The sequence below is a fragment of the Gadus macrocephalus genome, chromosome 12 (assembly GCF_031168955.1).
Source record: "Gadus macrocephalus chromosome 12, ASM3116895v1".
In the NCBI taxonomy this organism is placed as follows: Eukaryota; Metazoa; Chordata; class Actinopteri; order Gadiformes; family Gadidae; genus Gadus; species Gadus macrocephalus.
The window spans coordinates 4,871,812-4,887,569 of record NC_082393.1 but is presented as its reverse complement, the minus strand read 5'-3'; the positions used below and the strand labels follow the sequence as shown (position 1 = coordinate 4,887,569).

General features: G+C 45.4%; 1 protein-coding gene across 1 annotated transcript in view; it reads left to right on the top strand.

Annotated features, from left to right (window-relative positions):
• The window catches only part of negr1 (neuronal growth regulator 1), a 76,677-nt gene that overhangs the window by 37,341 nt on the left and 23,578 nt on the right, over positions 1 to 15,758 (top strand). Inside the window, exon 3 of the mRNA XM_060067516.1 lies at positions 7,903 to 8,028. Coding sequence (XP_059923499.1) covers positions 7,903 to 8,028 — 126 coding nt within the window. The remainder of the gene's footprint in view (positions 1 to 7,902; positions 8,029 to 15,758) is intronic.

The window sequence follows — 15,758 nt, the reverse complement described above, 5'->3', positions numbered from 1 at the left end:
TAGTTGGGTATATGTACAATTATAGTATTATTGAGTGTACCTCACAGTATAGTACAGTTGAGGGTATGTAAAAGTACAGTGTAGTTGAGTCTATGCCACATTGTAGAGTAGTATCGTATAATCCAGTGTATGTAACAGTATAGTACAGTTGAATGCATGTAACAGTACAGAGCACTGGTACGGTCCAGTGTACGTACGGTGGAGTGTGAGGGATGAGCTTGGAGGAACAGTGTGATTGTATCGCTCCGTGTCGGCCATCAGCCAACGGCTCCCCGCCCATTAATCACGACCCACACTTTGTAGTCTGAACTCTAACCTTAGTTCTGCATCAAGGCGTGGTGACAGATGGAGGGTAGAGCTTTGTGTCTCCACATCCCATCATCACACACACACAGAGACACACACGCACATAGACACACGCACACGCACACACGCACAGCGGATATATACAGTGAATCACCCATAGCAACGGCCTAATGGGTCACCGGCTGGTATTTCGGTGGTTGGAAAAAAGAGCATGATTATATATTTTTTCCCACTGTCCTCACTGGCCTTTTGCGTCTCATATGTGCAACATGAGACTGCTTTCACGGCGCTATCGATTTGAAACACTTTGCAGTGACGGAGCTAATTGAAATAGCCGCTGTGATTGCAATAACAATGATCACGGTGGACCGTCGGGCCTGTGCAGCGGGGACGTATTTATCCTACGCAAAGACGCAGACGCCAGAGAGACGCTGATTAGCGTGAATAAATTAAGGGTTTTTCAATAAGCGCGCGATGGCTTATCTGTGCATTACATGGCCGGTGCAGCCGCTCACATTCACGATTAATTGCATCACGCGAGGTATTTGGAAAAGTTCATCTTCATCAATTGATTTCCCTTAATTTGTGAATTCCTCAGAAGTGCATGAAATTGGGTATAACCTCTCCGTAATCAGGCGCTCTGCGTCGTTAACCTCCCTGACAACCACTCCGCCGCGTCTCAGCGCTGACATTTTGGAGGCCGGCTACGTTCGGCGCAGCTGGGTCGCAGCGAATCTCTTGAAGAATGAAGGAAATACTCCATTAACGAACGCTTCAGTTGCAGCTTTTGTATAGTTTTAGCTGGCGGCAGGATTTCTCCAACATTCAAACAAAGGTTTCTTCCAAGTGATTCCGCCTGTACTTTTGGTAAGCTGTGTCACGTCATCGACATTCTTGAACATTTGTCAATATAAATATATACAACCAACAAGCCAAAGTAGATCTCCCATATACAACACAAACCCCCTTTCCCACTGTCTTAAAACCAATGAATCATTCCAAAGCAGTTGACCCCAAACAGAACTAGTGTGCAACCAACACAGAGACAGGTGTGGATTTTCAGAGACAGGTGCTGACACCTCTCTCTTCAACATCATTATACAGTCTAGGTAATCCCCCATAAAGACCACAGTATAATTCCACTTTTTTCATTCCAAACCCATTGCACCCCAACAACCACGCAATATGGTATGAAAAGCAAAAAGAAAAGCGGGCTATAAAACCAGTCAACGCAGGGCCATCAAATTAAAACAGAGGCGATGATAATATCCCCTGCAGGGGTGATGGTGCCGCCAACCCGCTCTATAGATCCACTGTGTGCTGGAGCCCTATGCCAGGTGCAGCCCCTGTGTCTCCCCTGAGGGGCAACGCCACATCCAGGCCCAGCAGTGAGAGAAACAACTAGGTCACACCTAAACAAACAGAGATGCATACCACAGTGTTACTAAGGAAGACCACGAAGGCAGTAGGATTGAATAGCCCGACACGTTGCTTCTGCCATACCTCGGAATCCCTGCTATTGCAGCTCGCCCGGTTTTGTTTTTATGTTTTTTTTTGTTTTCTGTACGAAGAATATAATAAGCCCTCCGCCTCAGTCTTATTTTCCTGTGATATGTTAATACGAGTAAATTGCTGAATTTATCACCCCCCCCCCTTAATGACACTATTATGCTACAATGCTCATTGGCTAATATGCAGCAGAATGCATTTTTTATTTTGTTTTGTATTTCCTCGCCGCGTGCACGTTGCTCCACACACACTGTGGTTTCTCTCCACTCTCCCACCTGGCCTTAAGGGGTTCTCCAAAGACACAAAGAGATGCAGACTACAGCCGCAAGCATTTATGATTAAGAAGGCTTCATGAGTTGGTCTCAACAACCTTCTTCCTCTTCCTCACCCTCTTTTCCTTCTCCTTCTCCCTCTCCTTATACTTCTGCTTCTTCCTCGTCCTCTTCTTCTGCTGCTGCCGGGCGTAGATAAAACCGAGAATGGAAAGAGAATGGAGAAAATAAAGACGGAAAAAACAGCCCAGTTTCTCAAGCGTTTTTATTGGTTTTATTACTTGTGTGTCTCTCTGAGTTTGTGTTCAGTATTTATTTATTTTTTAACCTTGAGGTCTTCTTTAAAAATGATTACCATTGATCAGTGAAATGGTTTTAGGAGCTAAAGCAGTAGGGGGAAGGGGGATGATGAATCAAAGGAGCACCACCAGCTAGTTTATGAGTTATGCTAGTCTACCGCCCTGGTAATATTTGCTTTAAGGTGTCAGAACTGTGTAAGGGCACGCCTTAAGTGCCAAAAAATACTTTGTTTGCAACTTTTTAGATATTTTTTCCAAGCAGTTTCTTTTTACATTTATTTTCTATAGCCTGTGCGCATATTCAGAAACTTCTACCTGGTGTCCTCAAGAACCTATCTGGCCCGCACAGCAAACATTCTCGTATGCAAACGAAAAAAACGGCTTCCAATAATCACAACACTCTCGAGCGAAGTTTGTCATTTTATAGCGGAATTGAAACGCCACCCACATTGTGTAATAACCATGTCCCATCATCCATGGTAAGTCCATAGTGGATCACAAAACTGTGTTTTAACACAATAAGGACAAACTTTGTCTCCCAAAGTGAAGTATTATGCATGAAGTGCTTCCTGGCGGGTGACAGCGTGAGCAGTGGTAATCCCTCTGAGTAATTTAATCTGTGTTTATGTTTAGACCCCGTGTCTGACACCTCATTAACGGATTGGAAGTCACTTCCCTTTTTCGTAGCCTGCAGCAAGTTTGGGGAATTGCAAAACCTTGAGAGTAGCTTATGTGGTAACGGGCTCATTTCGAAGGTGTATATTAACTTGATGAGCTATTTTCTTTAGGATTCCAATGATTGTACCTGTGGTAATGTTTTTTTTGGAACAAACTGAAATTTAGGGAGGATTAAGAGTTAGCTGAAGATCTTTGAAAAACAATTTTCAGTTTCATATAAAATGGAATATAAAACTTCAATCCGCTCTATAATCCAATTCCATTTCCTAAGACCAGTCTTCTGGCTTTTAAAAGGTCTTTACCTTTCATCGTGAGCACAACCTCAGAGTAGCATCAAGGTTTTTCTCTTTCTCTCCCTGTATACTCATTTATCCCTCAGTCTCGCCACCTATAGCTTTCTCTCTATATTCTCTCTCTTCTTCACCCTCGTTTTTCTATATTTCTATGCCGCTCTCTCTTTTGTCCTCTGTACCTACCGCTCTCTCTCTACATCTCTCTCTCTCGCTCTCTCTCTGTATCTCCTCTCTCTCCTTCACCCTCTTTTTTTCTTTATTCCTATAACGCTTTGTCCTCTGTACCGCTCTCTCTCTCTCTCTCTTCATCTCTCTCTCTCTCTCTCTCTCTCTCTCTCTCTCTCTCTCTCTCCCTCTCTCTCTCTCTCTCTCTCTCTCTCTCTCTCTCTCTCTCTCTCTCTCTCTCTCTCTTCATCTCTCTCTCTCTCTCTCTTCATCTCTCTCTCTCTCTCTCTTCATCTCTCTCTCTCTCTCTCTTCATCTCTCTCTCTCTCTCTCTCTCTCTCTCTCTCTTCATCTCTCTCTCTCTTCATCTCTCTCTCTCTTCATCTCTCTCTCTCTTCATCTCTCTCTCTCTCTTCATCTTCATCTCTCTCTCTCTTCATCTCTCTCTCTCTCTTCATCTCTCTCTCTCTCTTCATCTCTCTCTTCATCTCTCTCTCTCTCTCTTCATCTCTCTCTCTCTCTCTCTCTCTCTCTCTCTCTCTCTCTCTCTCTCTCTCTCTCTCTCTCTCTCTCTCTCTCTCTTCATCTCTCTCTCTCTCTCTCTCTCTCTCTCTCTCTCTCTCTTCATCTCTCTCTCTCTCTCTCTCTTCATCTCTCCTCTTCATCTCTCTCTCTTCATCATCTCTCTCTCTCTCTTCTCTCTCTCTCTCTCTTCATCTCTCTCTCTTCATCTCTCTCTCTCTCTCTCTCTCTCTCTCTCTCTCTCTCTCTCTCTCTCTTCATCTCTCTCTCTCTTCTCTCTCTCTCTCTCTCTCTCTCTCTCTCTCTACCTGAGCTGCCTCGCCCTCCCTTGTGCCCTCCATCACGCGGGGGGTCCGCTGGGTCGCTCTGGGCTGTAATTGGAAAGCACGCTGGCGGTGGGCGTTGCCGGTAATGTGGGTCCTGCGATGTGGCGGCGGCCCCCCGCTGCTTAACACAGCGGTCACAGAGAGAAGAAGACGACCGTCTGAATTCACTCAAAGGTCAGCGGCGCGCCCGCCACGCTTTCCAACTTCCGGCGGAGGAAGCGAAAGAAAAAAAAACGCCTGTTGTGTTTAAACGGCCTTAAGCAATTAGCATATTCAAGGAGACGTCATTCGTAGCCTTCTTCCCCTCCCCCGTAGGTTTCTTCTCCACCTGGGGGGTACTGGTGATGTGTGTGTGGGGGGGGGGGCTTGCCCTACAGTTTTAGCTGTGGCACTTCCTTTTCAGAAGCACCCCCCTCCAGACCTGTCCCCCCCCCCGTCCCCCCCCCCCCTCCCTCTGGGCGATGGAGGGGAAAAATAAGATGGCTGGGCCAACATGACAATCATATCAGCGCCACTGACGAATTAGCATGTCGGAGAGGGAGCGATGGGGGAGAAAGGGGAGCGGCCGCAACCACCGAGAGCCGGGGGGGGGGGGGGGGGGGGGAGAAGGGTGAGGAAGAGGTGCTAATGTTACGCAATCGACGAGGGAGCCACAGCACTGCAACACCCAACTGCTGCTGACTCACTGTCTCGGAGTCGAGGTGTTAAAAGGCCTCTGTTGGCGTCTCCCGGAGAGCAGCTACATCAAGTGAGGAGATATGGGGGTAGTCTAGTGGTTAGGGGGTTTGACTCACCGCTATAAAGGGCTCTGGGTTGGAACCATTTTGGAGTAGACTATAGGAGTAGTTACCCAACTCTAGGCATGCTCTCTGATAACATGTATCTGAGTCGCTTTGAACAGGAGCATGGGCTAAAATATTTGGAAGACACAGTAAATAGAGTGGAAGTTGGCTGCGTGTACAAGCTCAGCCGTACATCCTCCTATAGATTTATAGTAACGACGATAAATAGATGAATGAATAAAACAGCGAGGACAGAAAACGCTTGAAACTCAAAAAGACAGTTTGTTCTTTAACAATTGGTAAAATCGCGCTCTTGGCTGACTACTGATAGCTCCACAGCTTATCGCGAGCCACTTAACAACTTGACTCACATATCCCGCAGTGATGGAGTTCCAAATGGATTTCAATTGCTTGTTGCCATCAGACCTCATATAACGTGGCCATCAAACCTAACCTAGCTTGTCTCATCTCGCCTCAGTAACAATGTTTTCTAAAGTGCGGTCTCAACTACGGCCTTCTCTAACCTCAGAAACGTTTGCTGTGCCTCACAAACCGTTGCTAGCAACAATATAATACCCAGATCTACTGACGGTTCAACTGGCTGCCATCCTCTCAGACTCTTCACCCCCCCCAGCCCCCTGATTTACATACATTTCAGATTGGGCTGTGATCGGCTAGATTGACTTGTGACATCGCACATCGTTCACACTCAGAAAATCAGATTGTATAATCAGATGTATAGGGAGGTTTTCCCCTTCTTGGGTTGATTAAAGTCAATACAGTCTGTGCGTAAGGCAATCAGAATAACCAAAGCCATGGTTCCCCATGCCATAAATACAACAACTTTTGTAGGTGCAAGCCTGAGTTGAATTTGCATTCAATTAATCTTCTGCAATCTTGGCAGGCACAACCAAACGCGGCGCGCGCGCGTGCGTGCGTGCATGCGTGCATGCGTGCATGCGTGTGTGTGTCACACACTTTGTTCAGTACACTAACAGCATCTAAATTCACGTCTGGATTCTGGCACACACTTCTGAAACATTAGCGTACAAGGCTTGGACCAAAGAAAAGGATGCCTCTACTTGGTTTCCATATTTATGGTACACATGCCACTGTGCAGTCAGCTTCTGACAGTTTCTCCGCTCCAGTCAGGCTGCCTGACGTGTCCTAATATGGAGACGTCAGCGGGTTCAGCCCATCCTTTCTGCGTTCGAATCCCCGGCGAGACCTCTGCTTCTCTTTCCAGCGGCAGTCAGTGTTTTATACACTCAAGCGAGCGCTCCTAAATAGAAACAGGAAGGGACTTCCTGGAGCTCGGCCGAGAAAACATTTCTGAGAGATCTTCCGTAAAGTCTTTTGAAAAACGCCTCTCGGTTGCCTGCCGGGAGAGATAGCATCAGCAGACAACCCCGAAATTTTCCATTTTGTGCTATCAGACACCACGGCGGTGTGTCAACAGTGGATTCCTGCTGCAAGTAAACACAGCGGTCTGACAAGCAATAAAGCAGATTCAACAGCGCCCCGGGCCCTTTGCTCCGTTTAGACCCAGAGGTCCCACTCTTTTTCATCATTTAGAACCTGGTCCTGCTGCTGATCACAGGATCACCTGGCAAGACATGACGGACCACATGAGGGATATACGTCCTTCTCCGAGCGCAGTAAAGGACGTTCCTGGGCCGAAGAGTAACGATCTGGTCAGTTTCGTATTTAATGGCGCCCAGCCTTTGGTTTGATTTCACCCTGGATGATCGTCCTGGGATTTTTTCAAAAAAAAGAAATTAGTTTTGTTTTCTTTTTTTTTGACGACCAATTAAAATTAATTTGATGACGGAAGAAAAGGGGAACAGAATCAATCAAGCGATGAGTAAAAAAACGAGTTACGGGTGATCTTTATATTTAGTTTCTTAAGAGGAAGCTGCAGATAAGACCCGGGCAAATTACATGGAGAATTCAAATCACAAAGGAGTCCATATTTCTCTATTCAACTCTGTTGATTCAACCTCTTTCTTTTCTTTTTTTTTGCTGACAGCATTGAGAAGACGGCAAGAGAAGGGACCAGGGGATTAGTATCGTTTGGTTGAAATTGGAGGAAGCTCAGGAAATATTAAATGGCAGCAGCCACTAAAGAAAGGTTCCCGGAAACATCAATCTTGCAGATTAAAATGGTACCTTTTTAAACTGTGTGTGTGTGTGCGTGGACGTGTGTGTGCGTCTGTGTGTTTGTGTGATATGTTGATCGCAATCAGTCCATCAGCAATGATGTGTTTTGTGCTTTGCTTTAATGTGTTTTTATGTATTTCTGCGTGTTTCGCTAAGTATGTATTCGGGGAGGGGGTTAAAGATCAAAGCGCCGAGAACATTTAAGTTCCCAGAAACTGATGATGAACTATCCTTTAATGGTAGGGACTTTCTCTTCTCTCTCCTCACAATACACTATCCTCCTAAGGGTTCATTTAGATTGATTAAATATTCAGGCCTGCCAAATAAAACATGTCCATGGACAGCAGGGGGTTACTGAACCGTTCTTCCGCCAGGACACACCCAGGACACAGATTTGTCTTATACCGCGACGATCTTCACCTCAAATGTCCTTTTTTTCCTCCCTGCGGGGACAAAACATAAAAGAGTTAGTGGTATTATGACACTGCAAAGAGATGACATTGTGAAAACCCCTGGGGTCAAATATTTTGAAATGTTAATCTTATTTTCGTGCATTTCTTCTTTCTTCTTCCCATCCCTTCTCTCCACAGTTCCTCCCAAGATATACGACATCTCGGCTGATATAACCGTGAACGAGGGCAGCAACGTGTCGCTCATCTGCACCGCCAGTGGGAAACCCGAGCCCTCCATTTCCTGGAGACACATAACCCCATCAGGTGAGGTCACCGCCATCCCCTGGTAACACTGTGTGCGGAGGGACAGAGGGCCCGCTGGATGGATGCACCGCAGGGGGGGGTGAATGGCAGAAGGGGACAGATGATGGATGGATGGATGGATGGATTGGTGGGCGTTGGCTGGCGGCGGGACAGATGTATGCATGGATGGGGGAATTGATAGACGGGATTGAGGGAAGGATTGATGGATGGATGGGTGGGGGGGGATCCTACCAGAACGGGCAGATGGACTATGGGTGGATGGGTGGATGGATGCCTCGTTCTCAAAAGGGAGAGACACTCGGGATGACGGAGGTCGATTGGGCGATGATCTGGTGGCTTGTAAAATATGCCTACCTTTTCAACGCAGATTGACGAAATGCAGCGTAAACTTCCTCCCCCCCCCCCCCCCCCCCCCCCAAAAAATGGATCGCTAGATCATTTTTTGTACCGGAGAGTATTGATGGTAATTGTGCCGTTTCCCTCTGCCCTCTCTCCCCCTACCATCCCCAGTGGTACCACCGCTAGCCTCCGCCACCAACTTATTCAGTCCTCCTTCATTTTCATATTAATAGATTAGAGCATGCCGTGGCTATCTGATGGAGCTGAGGATGACTGCGTGGATCACATGGTTGTCATATCATCTTCACGGGCACAGTCGCCCTTGATTGCGTTGGGAGACGTTTCAGAGGATGATCAAAAGGAGGCTTCCTCGGCGTCCGAGCGTGGCCCAGTCACTCATTCTTCTTTGAAGTGTCCGCACTTTGAAGTGCGCCAAGGGAGAAAAATGGTAGAGCCGGTCAAAGGGAAAGAATGGGGCCCAGGATTAAATGTAATCACAGGGACTGTCTCCCAGCACATCAAATGGAAAAGCCATTTGGCACGGGATCTGCAAGTCCGTTAACGCAGTACAGGGGATTGGTCCAAAGGACACGGTACAGCTGAAAAGGTGGTAATAGGCTAACAACATAGCATGTGAAACTTCGACACGTACATGCAAATAAAGCAACTCTGGGAGCTGCATGAGGCGGCAGGAATATAGAGTGCAGCAGTCGGAACTCCAAAGTTAAGAGTCATTTATCAAATGCCTGCAGCCCTTCACCAGCCACCCCTCTAAAGTTATTTTAGATATATATGCATATATATATATATATATATATATATATATATATATATATCACCACAATGCCACACAGGACTCAATAGAATCTGGCGCAATAAGACATTTTGCTCCAAGTGCTCTTGGATCGTTATTGGCTTATTGACATGGGGCCAGCCAGGTGAAATAGCTCTTAAACAGTAAACATGCTTACATGTCAGCTTCTATTTCCTGCTCTGCACCCAACAGCATTCAGCCGTTCGGTGGGTTAGAGTGTTGCGTTTGTTTGGGGGGGATGGGGGGGGGGTTATTTGGTTGTGCATCAGCAGTCAGTGAATTTTGACAGGAAGATAAATTGCCCTGACAACTGTCAAGTTTCGATTCCTTCCCCAAATATTTTCCTTTTCATTATTTTCCCCCTCTCTATGCCAGATACTGAGCTGGCAACTGTAACAAACATTTTGCAGCCACTGAAAGTTTGGCCGTCATAAAGCGCTCATTGAGAGACTAATTTGGCTTGATATTGTCTGCATTCAACGACAATGTGTTTTCTTCATTAGGACGGACACAGCAGTATTGTGTCTCCGCTGAGAGGAAACAGTGCCAAAGTCTGTGTTCAGCATTAATCATTGAGGAAAACACAGTTGATACAAACAGCAGCATAATATTTTGTCCAGCGGTGATGGTTCTATGTAGATACATCCCGGAAATTTAAACTAGTAATTGGCGATCGGCGTCCCTAGTGTTTAGCGCTCTGCACAGCCACCCCAGACGGTCAGCAGGGAATACGTCTAAATGCATGTACGTCATTATTTGACACTTTAGTATGGTTAAACATGACTATAAATCATTATAACAACGTTTATAGGTCAAAAAAGTCGAAAAAGCATATTAGGTGCTCTTTAAATCAGCAAGGAACTCTTGAGAAGAAACCCAGAGTAGGGGATCCTTTCTTCCAGGGGAGCAATGGGTGCCATAATTGAAATACAGGTAAATACATGCAAAACAGTAGTCTAGTCTAGTCTATTATTTGTCTCAGCAAAGTCATCAAACAGTGCATTTGATCCAATTTCCATGCCATTTTAGCATAGAGAAATATAGAATTTCTCTTATCTGCTGCACCGTATTTACTGGTAATTAAAAATAAAAATGAACAAGAAAAAATAGACAGGGATGTGCTGTGAATTTAACACTTCAGAGCACACTGACCCATTTTTGCTTGAATTGTCAAGTCAATTCCACTTATTAATTTAGCACATGTCATACATATGTCAAACATAAAACAGGATAAAAAAAAGCTGGATTTAAAATAATCAATAAAATACATGAACACAAGATTTAAAAGAATGCATGAAAGACATTTTCTGGGAAATACAAAATGAAAATTCCATTAATGTTTAGGAGAATAGGGTGTGAATTATACTTTTATCGGAATAAGTTAAAATTGCCTTAAAGTTTAGCAGAATAGTGCGTCAATTAAACATGCGCTTTTATTCTAATGAACTAAAATCGCGTTATAGTTAAGCCGACTAGTGTGTCAAATATACTTGTGCGTTTTTATCCGAATAACTTAAAATCGCGTTACAGTTTAGCCGAATACCGTGGCAAATATTCGTGTGCACTCTTATCCAAAATGGAAAGGTTTGGAGAGGAAGTGGATATCTGGACCCCCCTAAGGCCTCCTCCTTATCATTCCACTTCCTCTTTAACGTTTAATTCCGCTGATAAATCTCACTGTACAACAAGGGCCCCCGTTGAGGGGTTTCAGCCTAGCGGTGCTTCTGCGTCCGCACGGGAACACTGTGCCTCGCCGCTCCGACCCACTCACCCATTGGTTAGTGGGCAGGGTGTGAAATAGCCTTTAACACACAGCCTTTCCACAGACTGCTTGGCTGACGGGATGGCTGGCTGACTGGCTCTGCAAAATTGCTTTGATAAGCTTTTTCCATTGAGATTTGGATCCACGGGATGGAAGTGTGACCTTTAAAAAAAGGGCCTGACCAGAATGCGAGAATACATATTTGATTGTCTCTTGCGATACCGCGGAGCCCGCGTTTCTCCTGCCCTGTTCCTCAGGAAAAGGGCGGATGTTGACAACATATATGTTTTGATTTAGCTTTCCATTAAAGTGCATGAGAAATCTTCTGCCGCCAAAAAAACACCCCCTCAGGAAACAGACCCCATCACACCTGGCAGACTCCTCTGCATAAACTGCCTGTGAACACTTGAGGCTCGCTTTAAAGACCGCTCCACGCCGTCCTCTGTACGGGCTGCGATGAGGAGGCAGTGGCTCCGATATATTTAGCAACTTTCCACCGCCGACAATTGAGCGCATTTGAACGTGATCGGAGGTGGAGGGCCAACGAGCCGGGCGCAGATCTCACTTGTCAGGGATTAACATTGGGGGGCGTCCGTGTCTAGCACGTCAAGTACCGCCCATGGAAGAGGTACTCATTGCGCTTATGCTTTCCCTGATTGGAGGCCTCGTAAACGTGATTCGTGGCTTATATGAACGAGGTCAAATGATTGCTCACTCGCTGCACATTCTTTTCATGTACCTCAGCTTTTCCATGCATATGAATGTGATGCAATCGACTCAATAAGAGATTATATTGAAGCATCTGTGATGGCGTAAAGCTCTGGCTAGTATACAAGGTATGTCGGGAGGGGCCGAGGAGGGCATCGCTCCATTAATAACTCTGCTCCTGATGTTATCACTAGGGCCCGACCGATATTGATTTTTGAGTGCCGATGCCGATGCCGATTATTTTCAGAGAAAAATTACGATTACGATTTAATCGGCCGATTAAAAAAAAAACAAAAAAACATATAAAACGTAGTTTTTGATACCTTAAATATACTTTAAACACTTTTGACGAATATGTGAATTGAATGCAGAACCTTTGAGTGTTTTAGAATACATTTACAGTCAAAAATGAGTGTAATGTAAAATGTAAAATAAATAACTAACTCCCAATGTGCTGCGCTCGTGAGCAGTGACTAACACGTGCGTGCTGAGCAGTATGGTCTCACCGTTAGAGTCTACAGTATAACAAATTAACGTGGCCTGGGACCTAAAGAAAAACAGGCACAACATGCTCAAACAACGCGTCTTGTGTACATTGGTGAGGTGAGCGCGCAGCTGCCTGAGCGAGCGTGCTTTCATGTAGTACGGTAAAATTCAATCTCCTCAAAAAAAAAAAAATCGGTTGTAATCGGCGTCTTTTTGGCCGATGCCGATTATTTTCAAAAAGGCTATAATCGGCCGATTAAATCGGCAGGCCGATAAATCGGTCGTGCGTGCGTATCACACGCACGCACGCACGCACGCAAGCACGCACGCGCACGCACACACACGTTGCACAACTACGACCATGACTGCAGTACCACCGATATCTGCTGGCCTTATCTCCACCTCAAACAGGTGTTGCATTCCCGGCTGGTGATTACTAAATATGTCGAGATAGAGAGACGGCCAGGGTATCTCCCCGGGTCAGATGGGTGGCATCCCATGCAGACTACCACCAGACCCTTTGGACCGGTACCGGCCCCTGGCTTGGATTGACAGCCAGTGATCTGTGCAGGAGTATAATGTCAGGGTTCACAAATAATCTGGGTCGTGGGTGCTCTTCAGACAGGGCGATTCAGCCCATGGCCAATTCCTTGAACTCTGGCTCTGGATGAGATGTCCTAACAATGGCACGGGGGAAAAATGGACTAGCTCCCCATTTATTGCTCCCTGCGAGTTAAGAGGATAAATGGATGTAGAAAATGCGGCTATTTATACCATAATGGATTGTTAGCATCGCCCGGGCCTATCTGCACGGAGCAGCCCTGAAGGAAGTCTACTCATTGCTCTCCTACACAATGTGGAATATTGCTTACTGTTTCTCACAAGCGTTGACAGCGTTGGCAGCGAATGCTAAATCAACCTCGCTGTGATTTCCTTAATTTGCCCACAGTGGCTTCTCCCTGAGGTCCAGGGGATGCTACTGTCAATCTCCTCAACATCCCATAGAGCGCTCACAGAATCTACGTTTGCTCCACAGTCCATCGTGTTTACATCGCCTTTGTCCCGTGAATAAGCCTTTTTTTTTTTTTTTTCATTATTTCTTGTTTCCGTAGAGGTATTCGTATTATTCCATGGCTCCATTGTTCAGCGTGCATTATGATACGGCTGTTTGGATTCTAGTGGCTGCTGGTTAGTCGTTTGGTTAATGTCTAGCCGTATAATCTGTGGCGTGCAGCTCCTCCTTCCTGTTTAATGGTTCGCCTGACCTTCGAAGAACCCCCCATCGCAACTAAAATCAATAAGGAAACCTTTGTGCAACGCAGGGCAAGATGATGCAACAAGATCCCGTACAGGCAAAAAACAATCCATCATTCTCCTGGAAGTGAATCCTTATTAATAACTTATTATTAGTCAGCTGCAGTTACAGGCCATCCATTTATACACGGTTGATCGGGTGAATATTTAATGCACCGAGGCTTTTGGACATACCCCCGTTGGAGATTCAGTGTGAGAAAAGTGTGTGTGGTTTCAGGTGCCCGGATAAGAAGCGTGTGTAATGAAACGCGGTGGGGAATTTGAGCATCTTTTGACACGCTTATTCATTTCCAGGGGCTTGGCTTCATCAAGCTTGACAATTTTTTGGACTACCTCTAAACATCATTAGCTGTTATTTCTCGCTGAATCATCAACATTCTATAGGGCCTATGCAAATTGGTATATTCAGCTCCAGTCCGTTTAATTGGATGCTTGCTTGCCACCTGTGGTTGCCATTAGAGAGTGTGTGAAAAATGTAAAATGGGGCTGAATAATTGTCCCGTCTGAATTGAGCGGTGGACATGCTATTGTACATTCTGAGTCAATACAGTGTTTCAGAGAGTCTGACTCAATTTAAGAAATGCAAATAATGAATGGCATGTCCGGTTCCAATTACTTAATCGAACCGAGACGGCCAGGAATCAAGACCGGGGGTGTGTTAACACATGACTCGTGTCCTCCTTAGGAAAATCATTCTTTCAAAAGTAGCCCGAGTACAAATCCAAACAGAGGCTTGTTGTCGTGTTAGTTTGAGACGTGCCTCTGTGCTCGTGGGTTGTGTGATCCCTTAATGAGTCAGCTGGGTTCCTATAGTCGGAGGAGCAGGAGAGTCTTGACATCAAAAGTTTTTTTTGTCTCTCTCTTCAGTCAACATGCATGCTTCATTTCAAAAAGATTGTTGTGGAAATGTTACACCGCCAACACACTCCAAAGTGACATTCCAGAGAATTCGGAGGTGGTTAATGAGCAAATCGAGGACGCCATTAGCTAGACTGTTGACATTGAGGATCGAGGCAGAACCAACAACCTAACCACTCGACTATTTGTTCCTGTGCCAATGTTGAAGAGTTTGCCAACATAGAAGTCCAAGTATATATAACAACACCAGCTAGGAGAGGCTAGTCAGATAACGAAGGCCAGGTTCTAGTAGCAGTAGCACACATTGGGGTGCATGAAGGCCAGTGAGGAACATTTAACGGCACAATGAATCTTAACAGCATTGCTGTCCCAATAATCCCCTCATGGCACACTCCATCTGCACTGAGATGGACTCCTTTCAGCAATTCATCCCATCACGTCACAAGGCCCGTTGCTGCAGAAATCTGTTCCAGGACCACGACGAGCGAGTTTTATTTATTACTTTGTTGTGTGCATCCTTCACGGTCCCCAAATCTTAAGCTCGGAGGGGTTTTCACTTTCCCACCGACCAATTTGCAGCCACTCTGCAATGTTATCATGGGGCATTGTACAAACTGATCATCTCTAAGAAAATAAAACATGCTATACCGGATGACCTGGAAAGATGCAGCAGGAATCTCTCGGCTACCCATCATGAAAAGCCTTTTCTTCCCCCATGACTACTTTCAGGCATTGTGCGAGGATATTCTCACGGATGAAATGGCTCGGATCTCACCGAGTTGATGGTGTTTAGACTCAACCGCTGTGAAATTGCGTTGAGAGATTTGCTTGGAAAATGTCCTTTCGCAACATCACAGGGCCGGCAGGGGGCAAGATTACTTATTTACAATTTAACAAACTATGATTTTTAACGATGAGGATTAAAGACAAACCGCAGAGACGGTCTGGAGTACAAATTGAGGCTTTGTGCTCATCCATTTAATCATTGAAATATTTATCATATGTGATGTAATGACATGTATTAACCATTAGGTTTTCGTTATTTAGCAGACCTTTATCCAGAGCACATTTGTAAGATGCATTAATGATCCGTTAGGGTACCTATTGCCCACCCAGGCACCTTACTGAAGGGTAGACTCACATCCTCCCCTGCCCTAACTTTCCCTCTTCATTGTCAAGGATCAAAACAAAAAACGTATTTCTTTTATCAAAATACCACGTTGACATCGTCGTAACTATGATATATTACACATCTCAAGTCCTCACTTTGAATCACTTACTTCACGCATGATGAACCTCACCCACACCTTCATCATAAAATCTATTTTGTGTCCATAACCTTAACCATAATCAGCCCCTAATTAACCTGTCAGCAAACCGTTGACACTCTGCTGACGCATCCAAACGTCTCACCAGGGCAGAACTATGATAAACGTGCCTTTCCGCTCC